General features: G+C 38.1%; 1 protein-coding gene across 3 annotated transcripts in view; it reads left to right on the plus strand.

The window, feature by feature from the left end:
* Positions 1-19,592, plus strand: part of LOC127416662 (diacylglycerol kinase zeta-like) — a 173,773-nt gene that overhangs the window by 13,063 nt on the left and 141,118 nt on the right. Inside the window, exon 1 of one of the 3 annotated variants that reach the window (XM_051656161.1) lies at positions 17,340-17,555. The exons of the other annotated variants lie outside the window; for them this stretch is intronic. Within the exon in view, the coding sequence (XP_051512121.1) occupies positions 17,494-17,555 (62 nt within the window). The 5' untranslated portion in view covers positions 17,340-17,493. Of the gene's footprint in view, positions 1-17,339; positions 17,556-19,592 lie in introns of those variants that run through there. 3 annotated transcript variants of the gene reach the window in all.

Genomic DNA, 19,592 nt, shown 5'->3' on the forward strand with positions numbered 1-19,592 from the left:
ACTGTTTAAGCGAAAACCGATAGATTTTTGTCCATTAATTTCGCTCTGTGTGTAAACAACATTATCGGTCTTATGGTGGTTCACTCAGTGTGCATGTCTGTTTGTATTTTTATGTCAAAAACAGAAAAACACATATAATTTTAAATCTTGCATTGTTGGGATTTTAGAATTACCTGTTTTTTATAGTTATTATCAGCATATTGATGTGCATATAAACGCACTCACTGTTACTCCATACTCGCTTGTTTGAACACTCATCAATATGATTGATGCATTTTAATGAGCTCCCTCACTCATTCTTCAACTCGAGTTTCAAGTCAGTGTCCACCAAAAACATCAGTTTTCAGTGCTGGTCTGAAATCAAATGGATTCAATCCTGCTCCTAAAGGGCCACCTTCCTGCAGAGTTTAGTTCCATCCATGCTCTTACACATCTGCCTGTAATTGTCAAGTAATCCTGACTGCCTTGATAGTCTGAGCTATGTTCGGAATAGCATATTATCATACTACTACTACTGTTTTTGCAGTATGCATGACTGGAGGAAAGGAACAAGAGAGCAATACACAGAAGCATCCTAAAAAATTATTTTGTGTTGAAACACCTGACACACACTTAGTTTCTCCTCTCCCTTCACATCCGTCACATTTTATTTTTGTTGTTTAAACATTAATATTAACCATTAAATTCTCATACTTCAACAGTGTATCTTGCTTTATTATCCATTTAAGCTTGGATGGGCCTGCCCTACAAATTTTTTTTTTTAATCAAAATATTAATAACTACCGTCTTGACCAACACAAAATACTGTATGTATTGGTTGAAAGCTTAGAAGCTCTACTTTACAGTGCATTTAGGCATTATAACCAAAACTGAACAAGTGCTTTGAAATTTGCAGACAAATCAGAAGTGTTCCGTTTTGATAATTTATGAAAAATTTTGTACTGTACATATTATTGTAATCTGTAAAAACATCAAACTCATCATATATTCATAAGTCATATGTTGTTGAAAAGCTCTTTTCAACTTCACAACGAGATTGTGCCAAGTACATGACACAGACTCAACAGAATAGAACTAAATGAGATCTTGTTACTCATGTCTGCATACTTTGGAGAGAGAGCATACCTTTAGTCATATTTGTATTTGCTTGTGTAATTAGTTCTTATGTACACAACATTTTACTCAGTTACAGGTGACATGATTGGGAACAAGACAAAAGCAGTTTTTCTGAGCTACCTTATTTACACCCTGAGATATACAGTATAATGTCAAATCAGAGAAATAAAAATAAAAAAGTTTCTTAGGTTGAGAGTCTCATAATTGATCATAATATGTATCATTACAAAAATGTAAAAGTTTTCTTTAAAATAATACCAAACAACTGATCCTCTTTAAGGAGTTATAAGCCTTTAATTTTGGGGATGCCAGTGAAACAGGAAATCTTTAAAAACATCTTCAGAGCTTAAAAGGTTAAATTAAAGATGCAAAGTAATAAGGTTGTAACAACAATGAGTGGAATGTTTGTTGATGCAAAATTCATGTTATTTAACATACTATTATTAAAAAAACAGTAGCAATGTACAGTGTATACTGAACAGTTTACAGTATTCCATTCCGATCACAGCCCTTATTTAAAAAAAAAAACAAACAAAAAAAAACATCAGCTTGCTCCTCAACACGCTTTGTTGATATTTCTGTAAGTTGATGAGTTGTTGATGCTGGATTTAATTTACACACAGCAGTATATTCTAGAATTGAAATTTATTCTAGACTTTTTGTACCATTGATCTTCTCAGAACTTAATCAGCACTGGGGATTTAGTTTTTTGGTTTCTCAGGAACCAGAACACGCAAGCCTGGGGCTCATTAAAGGCAGATAATGACCAAGGTTTGCCTGTACTGCTGGCAGTAAGAGGCTCTAAGTGGAATGAAAATATGTTCTTCCACAGAATAGCCCACTGCTTAGTAGTGAGATACATGAAAGGTCAGGTCATAAAGAGGAATGATGCGGTAATATAATTGTAATGACTGGGAGGACAGGTTATTGCAGTGAAAGGAAGATGGCTCTCGTTAGAAACAAGAACATGTTTTGTGAAATAGAGCATTTAGATCAATTTTGACTGAATTTTTATTGTAGGCAACATAACTGTTCCTATTTAATTAACCGTGTTCCTGTCTCTCTTCCTGCTGACTTTGAGAGTTCTTTTCCACCACCACCAGTGTGTTTCTAACAGAGTGTCTACATGCATGAACAGTACAATTACTGACATCGAAATGTCACTTGCCATAGAGACTGCTACATCCTTGAAAGAGGAGGAAGTACATAGTCTTGCGTATCCAGACCTTTGACTAAATGGCAGAAGGTCTGCAGCCGGTTGCAAGAAACCCTGTAATTTAGGAAAACGTAATGGCCATGAACCACCCACTTAAACCGTCTGACCAATAAACTGGTGTGTTTGGTTTGTATGGGCAATCTCCATGAATGGCTGTACAGAAAAAAGTAGTGGAAAGTGTGTGTATACTTAGTGATCAGAATTTTTGAAAAATGTTAAGTACAGAGAATTTCACAGATATGATTTAGAAAACAAAGTGGAATATACAGTATATACATCACTGAAAGGAGACAACAGGACTTATAATGATACAATCTCAAATGTAGAGCCTTGACTGATTCAGTGGCAGGCTCTATTTACTGTAGCTGAAGTGACAGACATCCTTTTGCTTATGAAACTAAAATGTAGCTCAGTATGGGGCTCTATCCAGGCCATACTGGAGATTTGCCTGTGTGTCTAGACTTATTCAGGCATAAATGCCAAGTCACACGCAGTGAACTGAGCACTTTCTTTTAGACATAGAAGTTCATAGAAGCTATAACAGGTCTTTTTGTTCATGTTTAGGGATAGTCTACTGGCTCTAATAGAAGGTACTACCAAATAACCAAAATAAAATGTTGCCCTTCTGAGGCTACAGTAAATCCTGTAGGTTAGTCTGCTGCTAACATCATCATAAGAACCACTGAAGTGATTGAGAGGAGGTTACCCACAACTGACTCACCTACAATGAGACTTGACAACATAATCTCATGAGAATTCATCACAATACTATGAGTTGGCAATTCGTACTAATTCATATGACTTAATTTGTACGAAAACGTACGACTTATACATCAACCAATCACATACGCTTTACGAACACTCGTTCAAAACCCAGAAGTGTTGCTTTATTTCAAATTACACATCAGGGCTTTTAACATTTAATGTCACAGTTATGTTTATGCTCTGGGTAGGGTAAGGTGTTATGCTCTATGTTTAGGTTTAGGGATGGGGTTTGGGTTAGGAGTTAAAGTTACTAAAACCCAGTTTTGAATTAACACAGAACAAACACCAGATCTGGAACTACAAGGACACAAGGGAAGCATCTCTCATTGGTTGGTTTATAACTCCCAGCGATTTCGTACTAATTAACTCCTACGAATTGGTATGGATTCCCCACCTTGTACTGTTGTGATGAATTATCATGAGATCAGATTGGACATGACCATTTAATTTCTGCCATGGCTTGAATGTGTGATATTGTAAATATCTGACAATATCAGACAGTGTTTCCTGCTCTAATCAGCGGCAAGATACAAAGTGACCAGTTATCAAATGATTCTTATAAGTAGGTTTTTTTTAAAGAGTCGGTTAAAAAAACTTACAATAGTTTCAAACTCATGAATTATTAGTTTGAATCAGTGTAATGTCTCATTCATTGACTGAATTGGTCAGAGTGGTTCATAACTTATTCTCTGAACCACAATTCATTACTTTCTTCAGTGCAATGCTCACAACGTATGAAGAGCTGTTATGGTCTTATGAGGACCTGGGTTTGAATCCCGTCTGGGTTATGCCCCAAAACCCCATCCCCCTTCTCTACCTCCAATTTCCTGTCTGAAAAAGGCAATAAATAATAAAGAAAAGTCGGTAACCCAGGAAATATCCCTACCTCTTTTATACTCTTAAATCCCTCTCTTACACACTCACATCTGTCTGATCTGTCCTCATTTTGTCTTTCAGCTTCATAATCTAGCCACTGTAACCTTAGAGTGCAAGATCGGCAACATTTTTATTCTCACCATGTGAGTGTTCTGTTGAATTTTTTTTCTTTTTCTAGCAGATAAGTAAATCAGGCATGTGTATTCAGCATTACTTCATGGTAACTGAGCTGTGCTGCCCCTGTCTAAAGGAGAGGACAAATAAGCACATATTCCATTTTCAGATTTTTAGTGATGACTATTTCAGACATCAGATTAGTGATCATGGTACTGTGATCATCTCTGACAGTCATCTACTGTATGTGTGTGGGTTGCTCCAGAGGATAATGCTCTTGTTATGTACAGTAAAGAAGTGGGCGTTTGCTAATTGAGTCTTTCTCTCTTTTTCTTTAGTCCTCCCCCTTCTTTCTATCCCTTCTTCCATCTTTCCATAACTCTCTTTCTCTCTCCGACCACCTCCCTCCTCCTCTCTCTGTATCTCAGAGGAAATATGTGCAGACTGGCAGCAGGTCATTCTATTTATTTTCTGTTGACAGAGATATAAATAAGAAATGCTATATACGTATACTGTGCATTTATATATATATATATATATATATATATATATATATATATATATATATATATATATATATATATATACAGGTGCATCTCAATAAATTAGAATGTCGTGGAAAAGTTCATTTATTTCAGTAATTCAACTCAAATTGTGAAACTCGTGTATTAAATAAATTCAATGCACATAGACTGAAGTAGTTTAAGTCTTTGGTTCTTTTAATTGTGATGATTTTGGCTCACATTTAACAAAAACCCACCAATTCACTATCTCAAAAAATTTGAATATTTTGACATGCCAATCAGCTAATCAACTCAAAACACCTGCAAAGGTTTCCTGAGCCTTCAAAATGGTCTCTCAGTTTGGTTCACTAGGCTACACAATCATGGGGAAGACTGCTGATCTGACAGTTGTCCAGAAGACAATCATTGACACTCTTCACAAGGAGGGTAAGCCACAAACATTCATTGCCAAAGAAGCTGGCTGTTCACAGAGTGCTGTATCCAAGCATGTTAACGGAAAGTTGAGTGGAAGGCAAAAGTGTGGAAGAAAAAGATGCACAACCAACTGAGAGAACTGCAGCCTTATGATTGTCAAGCAAAATCGATTCAAGAATTTGGGTGAACTTCACAAGGAATGGACTGAGGCTGGGGTCAAGGCATCAAGAGCCACCACACACAGACGTCTCAAGGAATTTGGCTACAGTTGTCGTATTCCTCTTGTTAAGCCACTCCTGAACCACAGACAACGTCAGAGGCGTCTTACCTGGGCTAAGGAGAAGAAGAACTGGACTGTTGCCCAGTGGTCCAAAGTCCTCTTTTCAGATGAGAGCAAGTTTTGTATTTCATTTGGAAACCAAGTTCCTAGAGTCTGGAGGAAGGGTGGAGAAGCTCATAGCCCAAGTTGCTTGAAGTCCACTGTTAAGTTTCCACAGTCTGTGATGATTTGGGGTGCAATGTCATCTGCTGGTGTTGGTCCATTGTGTTTTTTGAAAACCAAAGTCACTGCACCTGTTTACCAAGAAATTCTGGAGCACTTCATGCTTCCTTCTGCTGACCAGCTTTTTAAAGATGCTGATTTCATTTTCCAGCAGGATTTGGCACCTGCCCACACTGCCAAAACACCAAAAGTTGGTTAAATGACCATGGTGTTGGTGTGCTTGACTGGCCAGCAAACTCACCAGACCTGAACCCCATAGAGAATCTATGGGGTATTGTCAAGAGGAAAATGAGAAACAAGAGACCAAAAAATGCAGATGAGCTGAAGGCCACTGTCAAAGAAACCTGGGCTTCCATACCACCTCAGCAGTGTCACAAACTGATCACCTCCATGCCACGCCGAATTGAGGCAGTAATTAAAGCAAAAGGAGCCCCTACCAAGTATTGAGTACATATACAGTAAATGAACATACTTTCCAGAAGGCCAACAATTCACTAAAAATGTTTTTTTTTTATTGGTCTTATGATGTATTCTAATTTTTTGAGATAGTGAATTGGTGGGTTTTTGTTAAATGTGAGCCAAAATCATCACAATTAAAAGAACCAAAGACTTAAACTACTTCAGTCTGTGTGCATTGAATTTATTTAATACACGAGTTTCACAATTTGAGTTGAATTACTGAAATAAATGAACTTTTCCACGACATTCTAATTTATTGAGATGCACCTGTATATATATACACATACAGTACATGCATATAATATCATTCAATGCAATTTTTGCTGTTCACGCTGTCATCCAAAAAACTGTTTCACATGTGAGGGGGAAAAAAAACAGATTTGGGCCACATGCAACTGTGGTGTAAAAATAGCCAATTAGCAATTTAGCATTATAATGTTCAGTTCTGGACATAAGTGTTTGGACATAAAATATCAGAATCCTCTCTGCACTGTTTTATTAACAGTTAGACAAACACACACATTCCACTTTTATAGACACTACACCACTTTTTAGTTTTTGATATTAGATACCCTAAACATATTAATAACATGATCTTGTAGGTTCATGTGTGTACATGAGTGAGCAAGAGGTTCTCAGCTGTTCTAAAGGGTGTAATAGCTGTAGATTGGAGTGTATTGTGAGTGAGTCACTGTGCCCTGCAGATGCTGGTTTATTAGGAGCTCTCCCACAGTCTGAGCCATCATACAAAACACCTCTGCTTTCCTCTTCTTTGGGAATGTGAGTTTGCTTCCTTAAGTTTTGAAATTACATGGTTTTAAGTGAGAGAGGCAATAATCATGTGTTAAAGTAAATGATCGAGTTCAGATAGGAATCTCACAGCGCCAATTGTGGCAAATTGAGTCCTGTTCATTAGTTTATTCATAGGGTGCTTTCACACTAGCACTTTTGATGCGCACCCTAGTTTGAATGACGTCAAAGTTCGGTTAGTTTGGGTGGTGTTTTCCGAACTCGGGTGCGTACCCACGAACCGCAGCCGAGTCCGTTTGATAAGGTGGTCTGAACCCTTATTGATGAAGTATAATTTGTGTCTTTGCAGGCTCCCGATCGCAATTATTATGGTATAATGCATTTCTCATACCTGCTTGTGTCCAAATAAATCACCTTCAGAGAGCAGCTCACATTCTTCACATCTTTTGCAATGCATCCGCGGGCTCGCGACAGACAAACACTAATATTCTTCACATCATTGCACATTCAGTGCATCCATGGCAGACAAACGTAATTGTCGTTTTGTGCATGTTTTGGTGGTAAATCCAAAGAGATGGTAAATCAGTCTTCTTGAGTTGTTGCCTAGTTACAGTAGTAAACAGCTGCTGTTTGTACTCACGTTGATGATGTAATCGGACTGCGGTTCGGACCCAAAAAATATGATGTGAACAGAGACCAGCAGGGACAGGGGGAGGGGGGAGGAAACAAACTCTGGTTCGGTCCAAGCAATCGAACCAAGTGTGAAAGCACCCTTAAGGGATCAGTGAGATGCTCTTGAGAGAGTGAGAGAGATAGTATCTGTTTAGATGTTGTCAGAAGGCTGGAACAAAGGTGATCACACACACATGCAGGTTTGTTACTGAAAGGACATCACTCTGTGACTGACACATGAGAGGCTTTGACTGAGTGTGGGAAAGCAATTCATTATTCAAGCCTTTTCTGTACAACACAGATTAAAGACACCACTCTGCGTGTGTGTGCGAGAGATATTTGAGAAAATATTAGTAAGCTGAGTGAGGAGAGGGTACACACAGCATGACACACACTGCATGTCCAGTGTTCTACACAGAATTTTATTGGCAAGAGTATAATTACATTTGTTCCAGTGTGTTCCCACTATATGATTCTCCGTAATTCAGTAGGTCATGTTTTATTAGACAATTTCACATGGTTTCTTTGTTAGGCAACCCGTACCCCTGTGTCATGTCGTCATGACGATGCTGCAAACAAGCCAATAAGAGCCACTCACAAAAGGCCTTTACTCTGTTTTCTAATTAATTGATGCCTGTAGCTGATAAGCGGTCACTACAGTGACAGACGGCATGGTAACATTGGCCTTGATCTCTCTCTCTCTCTCTCAAGCAGGAGTTCATGCACTGGAACACGATGTCCAACACACTGCAATGGAAGATGCAGCACACACTGGCACATCATCACACACATAAACACTGAAAGGGCAGCAGAGTGATGGAGAACTAAGTACTGTTTTCTTGATATGTAACAGGAGAAAGTGTGTGATATTGTGCTGTTGGGCTGAGATGCTCTATATGTGAAGGTTCAAGATGAGTGAGCAAAACATCACTGAACCTCGGAGGGCCTTTCTATGTGTCAGTGGAGTATCTTTGTGAGTTTGTAGGATTTTAGTGTAGAGAGAGAGGGATGGAGTGGGATGGAAATGGAGCTACAGAATGGCAGAGCTTTTGCCAGAACAGAAGAGTAAAATCTCCCTCTAGTGGAGAGAAGGAAGCAGGAATTTAAAGGGCTTTTCTGTACTTTAATTAAACCACTTTAATGTTGAGTTGTAGAGTTATATGCATTTAAACAAACAGGTGTTTTACACCATGCATTAAAGTAGTTTCTAGACACAAAAAGTGTTGGCATGTCTGCATGGTATTTATTTGGTTAAGGGATGTGTATGTGAGGATGATTGGTTGCATTATATTATTCTAAACCAGTTTCTGCTGAAAGTGTGAATTCACACATAGAACAGTTGTACTGCTTTAAGACACTAATTATAACATGAAACACAAGAAATTAAAGGGTTTATCTCATGACTATAGATGCATCCCAAACTGCACCTTCTGACTATTCTACGTAATTTTGAAGTGTAAGGATTGTGAGTAGTATGTTAACACTGAAAATGCAACAAAAAGAAGTGTACTATGAGTACCTGGATGATGTACTTCTTCTTCAACCATCAAAACGGATGCTGCATCCCAATTCACCTACTTATACTATGCGCTTAAAGTGTGCACTGTTTTTGAAATGGAAAAGTGTCTACTTTTTAGTGTGTATCAAAGTGTGCAAGTATTGGGACATATTATCACATTAAATTGCCCCTTGAAGCAAAATCCCTTCTGTTGCATTTTTAGGTGTTTCCTGTCATCGGATACCGATCTGTCAATCATCCTGTAACAGTTATCTTGACCTGCACGTTCCTCATTTAATTTTTACTATCATTCATTTAACATTCTTCATTGCATTTCATTTGTGATACCCTACAATGCTTCCTGCCTTATTGGAGAAGAAACAGCGCATCGTTGAAGATCTGTTGCAGGTTGTTTCGTGTGGAGAGCTGCTGATGTTTTGATGATGCACGTAGTAAAGTGTAGTTTAATGCAAATCAAACTTGTCTCATGTTCTATCATTATCTCTTTTCAATGTATGATATTTACAATGTGTTTTCAGATAAAATATAACACTGATAACAGTTACATTATGTTTTATCATCAGCTAAAGTGAACATCTTGGATTATCTTCTTAACTTGAGTGTAATACCAAGTCTGAAAGACAGAACACTTAAATGATTCTGCTGGATCACTTTATTGTTTTTATTTTTCCTTTGGAAAATTGGCAGTGTTACAACAGTCTCTTGAAAGAGAATCTGACTTTTGCTATATTATTGTTACAATAAATAACAAAAATACAATGAGAACAGATAATTGTGTTCATTTGGTTCATTTTCTGTTTGTGAAAATACAGATTTTAATCAATATGATGCTGACACTTTTCCTTAGATTATTTGCCGAAAAAGAAGCTCTTAAGAATACACGAGCATCCACAATAAGCAGAACAAATACAGTAAATGGACATAAAAGAATGCATGATGACAAAATTAGGATTATTAATCATTCAAACCCTTTTCTGATCAATGTAAATGGGCCGATCAGCGTCTTTGTCCGATAGAGAGAACAAAGTAGTTTCTCTTCACAGTGTTCAACCAAACTTGCGTAATATTTAATGCTGTTTTATTTTGTAAAAACATGACGAAGAGATGATGCGCCGTTGGCCTCACCGCCATGTTTGTTGTTTTTCAAGTATGACAGTTATAGTTCTGAAGTGAACGGTCAAAGTCCTCTTCCATCGAGCAAGGGATTGTGGGCAATATTAGCTGAAAGAGTGTTTATGGATCCACACTTCAGAATTTTGTACGAAATAGTAGACCATCCAGGCAACTTTGGGACACTCATTTCCACATACTATGATTTGGTACACCTTAATTTTCATCTCAGGTGCTGTTCAGGGTGGATAGAGTCCAGATTGGGACACAGGGGGAGTGTGGAATGTCTGACAGTTCATGCACTCAGCACTTGCAGCTACCCATATGTAGCGGAAGGGGCGGAGTTACCTTCATGTGGTGCTGGTCTAACAAAACAGTTGTAAATAATGGAGAATGTAGCAACTAGCGAAACTTCTGTCAGCACCTTAGAAATGTGAGTTGAATGCTTTACCATCACCCCACGCTGTGTGAATATGTACGTTGTTTGAGATACAAGAGTTGAACTGAGGTTGACTAAAGCACTAAACCTAGCGGCAACACATTGTATGCATTTGAAATGTCACTTCCGTTAATGTTAAGTGTTACATTTGGGAAGATACTACACTTCAAAAATATATACACTACATGTTTGAGTACATAGTGTATTCTGTAAGTGCATAGTGTATATTGTGTCATTTTGGACACCGCTAAGATAATGCCAATATACCAAATAGAATTGGAAATTGGAATAAATTTTTTTCTGCATAATTTATATATATATATATATATATATATATATATATATATATATATATATATATATATATATATATAAATGTCCTCAAATCACCCTCTACAGGCCATGTGTTTGATACCTCTGTACTTGAGTGTGAAGCCAAGCCTTGTTTTCTCACTTTTGCTCAGGTGACACAATCAGTAGCCCCTACAACTATAAACTATAACAGATGTTCTCCAGAGAGAGAATGAGAGGATAAAAAATAGAAATGTGCTATTAACAAAGTACTAGGAAGTGACGATAATGATCCATCTTGTAAACACATTAATTGTATGGCTTATTTTTTTTTTTTACTACAAAATAAATACACAAACATGCCAAAATGGGGCCTCACCACAATTTTAAAAAATGCCAGGGGGTGTGGGCATGGTCATATCAGCACCTATCAGAATACCAGTCCACCTCACCGCATATCAGAATCAGAATGAATCAGAATCAAAATGAGCTTTATTGCCAATTATGCTTACACATACAAGGAATTTGTCTTGGTGACAGGAGTGTAGGTTCTACTGTTTGTTTAGATCAGTGTTACTATCAGAAATAATTAATAATTATTACTTTAGTTATTAATTAATATTTAAATTAAATAATAGAATCTAACTCATTAAAGCCTCATACGGGGCACCAGTAAATGTAGTGCGCTACGTTCAGGAGCGGGTTTGGTTATTAGCAATAATTAATAATTATCAAAGATAATTATCAATTATTAAAATCAATAGAACATTGATTTGAATCAATGTTAGCTCTTTTAATCCTTCACATCAACAATCAAAGATAACCATCAAATTCAATAGAATATTCATTATTATCAAAGATAATCATTAATTATTAAAATCAATGGAACATTGATTAGAATTAACACTAGCTTATTGATCCTTCAAATTCAACAAAATCAATAGAATATTAATAAGGATTAATATCACCGGGGCACCACCCTGGAATCAGGGACTAATAACCAGACAGTATACAGTCTCAATATTAGATTGTTCTCTTAAGAAAATCGACATTCAAAAGGAAACAATGAAGGCTTGAATCTGAGCACTGACATCCCCTGCCAGTATTTGACACAGGTGTATGCAAAACAAACCAAAACACTTCTCTTTGAAATATAACAAATTTTATTTATGCAATAATATCAATTCATAATCAATACAATGCAGTCAATAAACTTCCGACTTACAACTACAAACTAAACAGTGACATGATTAAATATGGTAACCAAAATAAGCCTATAACACATGAGAGGAAGGTAGGTGTGTGTGTGTGTGTGTGTGTGTGTGTGTGTGTGTGAATGGGTGTGTGTGTGCATAAGGTGTGATGTGCACAAAATGGCAGACGTGACTCTTGTGGAGAGTACGTCACGTGAGATTTCCGGCCAGAGAATATGGCTGCGAATGAGGGCGGAGAGAAGCCAGTTAATGGCGTCTGCCCGTTTATCGTGTGTCTCCGCTTGTACGATAACTTAGGGACAAAGCTAAGCTTTATCACAAAGTTATCAACTAGCCAAAAGTGTGTGCGAGAATGTTTGTGAGGGGTCGCGTTGTGTGGTTAGTACGAGAGAGAGAGAATAAAGTGGCAGCACCAAAGCCGGTTTCGCGATCGTGGGAGAGAAAGCATCTGTAAGTTTATCACTCAGAGACAAGGTGGACGGCTCGTAAACTGTCCCGCGGTCTTTGGTTCTTTAATGGATAAACTCAGTGTGCCGGTCTCACCCGAGATGGCGGAAACACACAACAGTCCAATGTGGTTGGACTACAACACAGCAGATCTCATTCGTGATAACAGTACATTACAGTAATACCTTGAGTATTATTAGCAGCAATGAGCGGACTCTGCGGTCCGTAAACTGTACAAGCAATAACCTTGATACACAAGAATAACACACTATAATATTCTATCTCTGCCCAGACATAAACCTCTTACTTGAATCGCATGAGGACGCAGGTAGAATGTGTGTTCATCTGTCCTAACTCCGACTCGGTTCCTCGAGGCTCGGGTGATGACGGAAGGCCGTTTCCTCGCTCTGTCGGTGGGCGGTACGGCTGCTGATTCTCGGCGGGCTGATGGAGAAATCAGCGATGTCAACTTATTTGAAGAGGGAAGAGAAATCTTTTGCTCTTCACTTCTGCAGGCAAACGGATGATGATGCGGATTGCTTGGCGGTCTCCTTCGGATCTGTTAGAGTGTTCAGTGGAACACAGAGTAATCTTAACTCATCCAGCAAGATATCAAGTCGGATGTTACATATACATACACACACACATACACATATGTAGTGCAAATCTAAATACAAATCAGTTATGTACAGTGCAAGGGAATGTAATGGCAAAAGAGGTAGGATGTGTTGGATAATATAAAAAGACTAAGCTGTGTATTGCACATTAATTATTGCTCAAAGGGGCAGTTTTAACTGTTCATGAGATGGATAGCCTGGGGGAAAAAACTGTTCCTGTGCCTGACGGTTCTGGTGCTCAGAGCTCTGAAGCGTCGGCCAGAAGGCAACAGTTCCAAAAGGTAGTGGGCAGAGTGAGTGGGGTCCAGAGTGATTTTTCCAGCCTTTTTCCTCACTCTGGAAGTGTATAGTTCTTGAAGGGAGGGCAGGGGGCAACCAATAATCCTCTCAGCAATCCGAACTGTCCTTTGTAGTCTTCTGATGTCTGATTTCGTAGCTGAACCCAACCAGACAGTTATTGAAGTGCAGAGGACAGACTCAATGACCGCTGAGTAGAACTGTATCAGCAGCGCCTGTGGCAGGTTGAACTTCCTCAACTGGCGAAGGAAGTACAACCTCTGCTGGGCCTTTTTCACAGTGGAGTCAATGTGGGTCTCACACTTCAGGTCCTGTGAGATGGTAGTGCCCAGGAACCTGAATGACTCAACTGCTGCCACAGTGCTGTTTAGAATGGTGAGGGGGGACAGTGTTGGGGTGTTCTCTATCACCTCCACTGTTTTGAGCGTGTTCAGCTCCAGGTTGTTTTGACTGCACCAGACAGCCAGCTGTTTAACCTCCCTTCTGTATGCATCACCATCACTCTATCAGCATCACAGAGAAGCGGTGCAGTCTTGAACATCCGTGGCCCGGAATCACCTCAATCAAGCGCTGCTTGAGAGTTTGAAGTGCTCGTCTTATGAGGCTCTCTGGACGGTCCTTAGATGGTTCAGGTCATATCTAGAAGGGAGGGGTTACTACGTGAATATAGGCAACTATGAATCTGAGTGGACATCCTCGATGTGTGGAGTCCCACAAGGCTCAGTTCTTGCACCACTCCTGTTCAACCTGTATATGCTGCCACAAGGCCAAATGATGAAAAAGAACCAAATTTTGTACCATAGCTATGCAGGCAACACCCAGATCTACCTAGCCCTATCACCAAATGACTACAGCTTCATAGACTCTCTGTGCCTGTGCATTGACGAAGTTAACAGTTGATATGCCGAAACTTCCTTCAGTTAAACAAAGAAATTCCCAAGGTGAACACATACCTTGACTTCAGGGGTCTAAAGACAAAAAATCAAGTAAGGAATCTTGGTCATTTTGGAGTCAGACCTTAGTTTCAGTAGTCAAATCAAAGCAATAACTAAATCAGCCTACTATCATCTCAAAAATATAGCGAGAATTAGATGTTTTGTATCTAGTCAAGACGTAGACAAACTTGTTCATGCATTCATCACCTGCAGGTGGATTACTGCAAAGGACTCCTCGCCGGCCTTCCCAAAATGACCATTAGACACCTGCAGCTCATTCAGAATGCCGCTGACAGGATTCTGACCTGAACTAAAAAATCAGAGCATATTTCTCCAGTCCTCAGGTCTTTACACTGTCTTCCAGTTAATTTAGAAATGATTTTAAACTACTATTACTAGTTTATAAATCACTCAATGGCCTAGGACCTAAATACATGCAGATATGCTTGTTAAATATAAACCTAACAAACCTCATCATTAGGATCAAGTCAGTTAGAAATACCAAGGTGAGACAGCATTTAGCTATTATGCCACCCGCAGCTGGAACCAGCTTCCACAGGAGATTAGATGTGCTCCAACAGTTGCCACAATTAAATCCAGACTGAAAACACTTCTGTTTAGCTGTACGTTTACTGACTGAACACTGTGCTGCACTCACTGATTGCATGGCATCATTTTATTTCTGTATTCTTTTCCTTTTTATTCATTTTAATAATTTTTACTTTTTTATTATTTTATTACTTTTTATTCTTATTTCTTGTTCTTAACTGGTTTAAAAAACATTTTATGTATCTTGTATTTTCTTTATAATTTTTATGTAAAGCACTTTGAATTGCCATTGTGTATGAAATATGCTATATAAATAAACTTGCTTTGCCTTTCCTATGAGGCTGTCACATGGTGTCATGAAAATGTTTAAACCTGTGAGATGAAAAGAGTGCAACAAATCCTTAAATTTCCTTCTAAAATTCAAATGAATAGATACTTACATTCTCTTCTATCATTAGGAAAACATACATCTGTTAACATCTCAGGAAATGTTTAATGTTTCGTTGCCCTTTAAGGTGCTGCTAGGGTTTATATATATATATATATATATATATATATATATATATATATATATATATATATATATATATATAAATTGTATTGATTTTTATTTTTATTTTTATTTTTATTTATTTTTATTTATTTGTTATGGAGAAAATGTTCCTTCTCCCTGAAAGATATCACTGAAATAACTGTCCTGAGATATTTCACCAGTCTCCGTAATAGTACTAGAACGTGTAAACAGCAATCAAAACAAAAAGACTTTGATGTGCTTTCTGCCTGTCAATCATTTTGCACATTTTCAGTGTAGTAGTTGAAGTAGATCATTCAGGTATAAAGGGATAGTTCACCCAAAAATGAAAATTCTCTCATCATTTACTCACCTTAATGCCATCCCAGATGTGTATGACTTTCTTCTGCTGAACACAAACAAAGATTTTTAGAAAAATATCTCCACTCTGTAGGTCCATACAATGCAAGTGAATGGTGGCCAGAACGTGGACGGTCCAAAAAGCATATAAATGCAGCATAAAAGTAATCCATAAGACTCCAGTGGTTAAATTCATATTTACACTAAAAAATGCTGGGTTATTTTGTCTCCCAACCGCTGGGTTGAGACTGTTGGGTAAGAAAGCTGGGTTGATTTGACCCAATTTGGGTTGTTTTTAACCCAGCATTTTTTAGAGTGTACAGAAGCCATATGATAGGTGTGGGTGAGAAACAGATGAATATTTAAGTCCTTTTTTATTATAAAGTTTCACTTTCACATTCTTTTTTTGTTTTTGGCGATTTGCATTCTTTGTGCATATTGCCCTACTGGGCAGAGAGTAGAATTAAAATATTGATTCTCACTCACATTTATCCTGTTGCTTCAGATGACATGGATTTAACAATTGGAATGGTATGGATTACTTTTATGCTGCCTTTATATGCTTTTTGGACCACCACCACCCTTGAATTGCATGGACCTACAGAGCTGAGATATTCTTCTAAAAATCTTAATTTGTGTTCAGCAGAAGAAAGAAACTGAGGGTGAGTAAATGATGAGAGAATTTTAATTTTTTGGTGAAATATTTTTTTAATGTTCTATACAAATTCATCAGTTGTCAGCTAAGAGCACTGTTGCAACTGTTGTGTTTGACAACTTTGAGAAGATGCACTGCGGTGACGGTCTCATTGCTATCTTTGAAGTGTGGTGTTTTGGAAAGAGGGGGCATGTCTAATTCAACAGCTCAGTCTCGTGGAAGTTCCAGAGCGACTAAAATAGCTTACTGCACCTTTAAGATGCAATGCACATAGTGAGAGACGCTCATAAAACAGCAAGACACGATGAAACAGCCAAAGATGTCCATCAGACACGTCTAAATACAGTAGGTCAACAATTTAAAAATAGTACAGACAGAACTCACTCCAATTTCCCGTTCAACCCCTAGTACTCAAGATAACTCAAGAAGAAAATGAAAGACAGACAGACTGACAGTGGTGATGCTTTATAAAATGTTATCTTAAGCGTTGTATTTGTGGCTGTAATAGTGTGAGTTTGTGTTTGCATGTGTGTGGCTATAACAGAGAAGTATGTGACAAAGGAAGTTATTTATTGTATGTTCTTCATTTTTACTTACTGTGGCTGCTTATTTTTAAAAATATTTTACATAAAAAAATAAAAGATCAAGATCATCAGTACCTTTCCTCTGGAAGATTCGGGGAGATCTCCCTGTGTGCATTTGTGTCTTTGGGGCTCTCCTATTCTAAGTTCTAAAATAGTTTCCCAAAGGACTCCTGTTCTCAGTTTGTGTGTCTGCGGTGCAGTCAGCCTGTTTCTCATGTTCCATTTGAGGCAGTTTCTTTTACCAGAGCAACGCTTTTTATTTTCTCATTTCTTATCTCTCTCTCTCTCTGTCTCTTTTTCTCTCACACTCAACACAACACAGATATTACACACATAAAAGGAAGTGTCATAACAGGAAGTAGGTGTTGGGGAATAAAGATTTAGCTCAGAGAAGCTCAGACAGTAAGGGTCAGTGGCTCTCTAGCTGTGTTTGAGAGTGTGTGTGTGTGTGTGTGTGTGTGTGTGTGTGTGTGTGAGAGTGTGTGTGTCTGAAAGCAAGCATGCAGATGTTTGAGGGTTATATCTGGCACGCCTGAGAGAGAGAGACGGACAGAGAGATGTGGGCTCATAGAGGTAAATGGGTTCTGCCCCCCACTCCTCCCCATCAACCTGAGCAGAGGTAAGAAAGACTAACTCATGCTGCTAGAGCCAGCTCATTTAGCTGTAAGAATAATGCTCTAAACTTGGGTCAGCAGCATGAAGACATCACAATATCAATGCCAGACCTGTAGCTGAGTGCAAGATCTGCCAGTGAGAACATTGTCTGTAAGGTAAAGTGTTATAGCGTGAATATGTGAGCTATGTTAATGTGTATGAGAGTTAGCAGTCACACTGATTGTGGCTGATAAGTTCTGCCAGGACAAGCAGAACTTATTACTAAATATTAGCCATCTCGCCCAGTTTGCCTAGCTTCTGCTAAGGCTTGTAGGATTTCAGTTTGATTGGTTAGTTGTCTTGTGTTTTGGATATATTTAGGCCAGACACAGTTAACTACCAAATTAGGGATGTTTACGAGTAATCGTTCTGCACCATTTGAATATTAAAAACTCTACTCGAATATTGCAAATAAATTTTCATTTCCACATTTGCCTGCCGTGACCAGAGCTGAATTATGCTGTTCCCTCTGAATCTCTCACCACATTTTGCAGTTACAATTAAGTCCACTGGGGGCACTGTGGATGTGTGTGCTGTTTAGTGATGGGAGGTCTGATTCCTTTCTGCGAACAGGTTCTTTCGGACAGTATATTTCATTAAATCAGTTCAAAAAGATGATTCAACAGTTCTTTTACGTCATCACGTAATGACATCACTAATATGTAATGCTATCAACCCGGGGTCATGAAACACATGCTCTAACACATTCAAATAAAGTCATATGTAAGCGCATATTGCTGATTATAAAATTTTATTCGGTTAAGGTATAATAATAAGGGTGTTTATTTTCATCAGTTACTGTTGACTCGAGAAATGTTGTGAGTCCAACCAGGGTGTTCAGTCCGATTTGTGAACTCGTTGGAGCGGTTCTAGGATCATATTATTGGCTCATTTTGAGTCAGAGTATCAGGCACGTCCGAGGTACAAGTTAAGATGGAGTAACTTGTGGATCAGTGTTGACTCGAGACGCGAACTGTTTCAAACAATTCAGTCCGGTTTGGTGAACTGGTTCAACTCATTCACTGAAAAGAACCAGTTCAAATGAACGATTCGTTCACGAACCAGACATCACTAGTGTTGTTGATGTGTTGGATGAGAGAAGAAGATATGATGGCGTCTGTTCTTGCAAGCAAACCCAATTGTGGCAATACTTGTAATATTTTGATTCTGAATTATGCTCTATTGATATTCAGTTGTTGTTGGAGTCATGTATAACAGCAGACAAGTATCTGCTTTTATCGTGAAAAAAATGCGAAGATGTATTTGAAGCTTACCAGACCTGGATGTGTGTATGTGCATTTTACCACTTCTTCTGAGAAATAACATGTGAAATGATAAAAATGTGATAGCATGTAGACAGTAGACTCAAAGTTTATATATGTGCTTGACCCTAATGCCATCAGTATTTGTTTCTATGTAAGCTCCTGGTGAGTGAAAAATTGTTTTTTGTTTTTTATTCCATTTTTATTAATGCATATTGTTATCTTATTTTGAAACCGTTCGTGGTAATGTTTTGAATAAAACAAAATATACATTTTACGTACGGTACGTGTGATACTTGTTTTTAACTCACATTTTATTTAGTAATTGATTACTCGTTTTTTGTGGGTTAGAGTACTCGACTACAAAATTACTCAAAAATGCCCATCCCTACACCAAATCTGCATAAGAAAACTATCTGCGACCACCAACTCTTATCTCAGAATATCATCACACAAGTGTGATTTAAGGGTTATTAAGAAGGGGCTCATGTGCAGTATAGCCTAATAATAGTACCATTTATAATTTTTGCTGTGGGAACGTCTCTGTTAATGTGCTGCGGTATTTTTAGTGCTGGAACTGAACTGTTCTGATACTTGTGCACATGCTTGTTATTCAAACTGGCATACAGAACACCAAATACAATCATTCTGGAGCAATATGCTGGAAAAAGCCCTGCTCAAAGGCACAGTATGGTGATAGGACCAGATTCAATTCTCAGATTTCAGGGGTTACACACTAT

The sequence above is a fragment of the Myxocyprinus asiaticus genome, chromosome 2, assembly GCF_019703515.2.
Source record: "Myxocyprinus asiaticus isolate MX2 ecotype Aquarium Trade chromosome 2, UBuf_Myxa_2, whole genome shotgun sequence".
NCBI lineage: Eukaryota > Metazoa > Chordata > Actinopteri > Cypriniformes > Catostomidae > Myxocyprinus > Myxocyprinus asiaticus.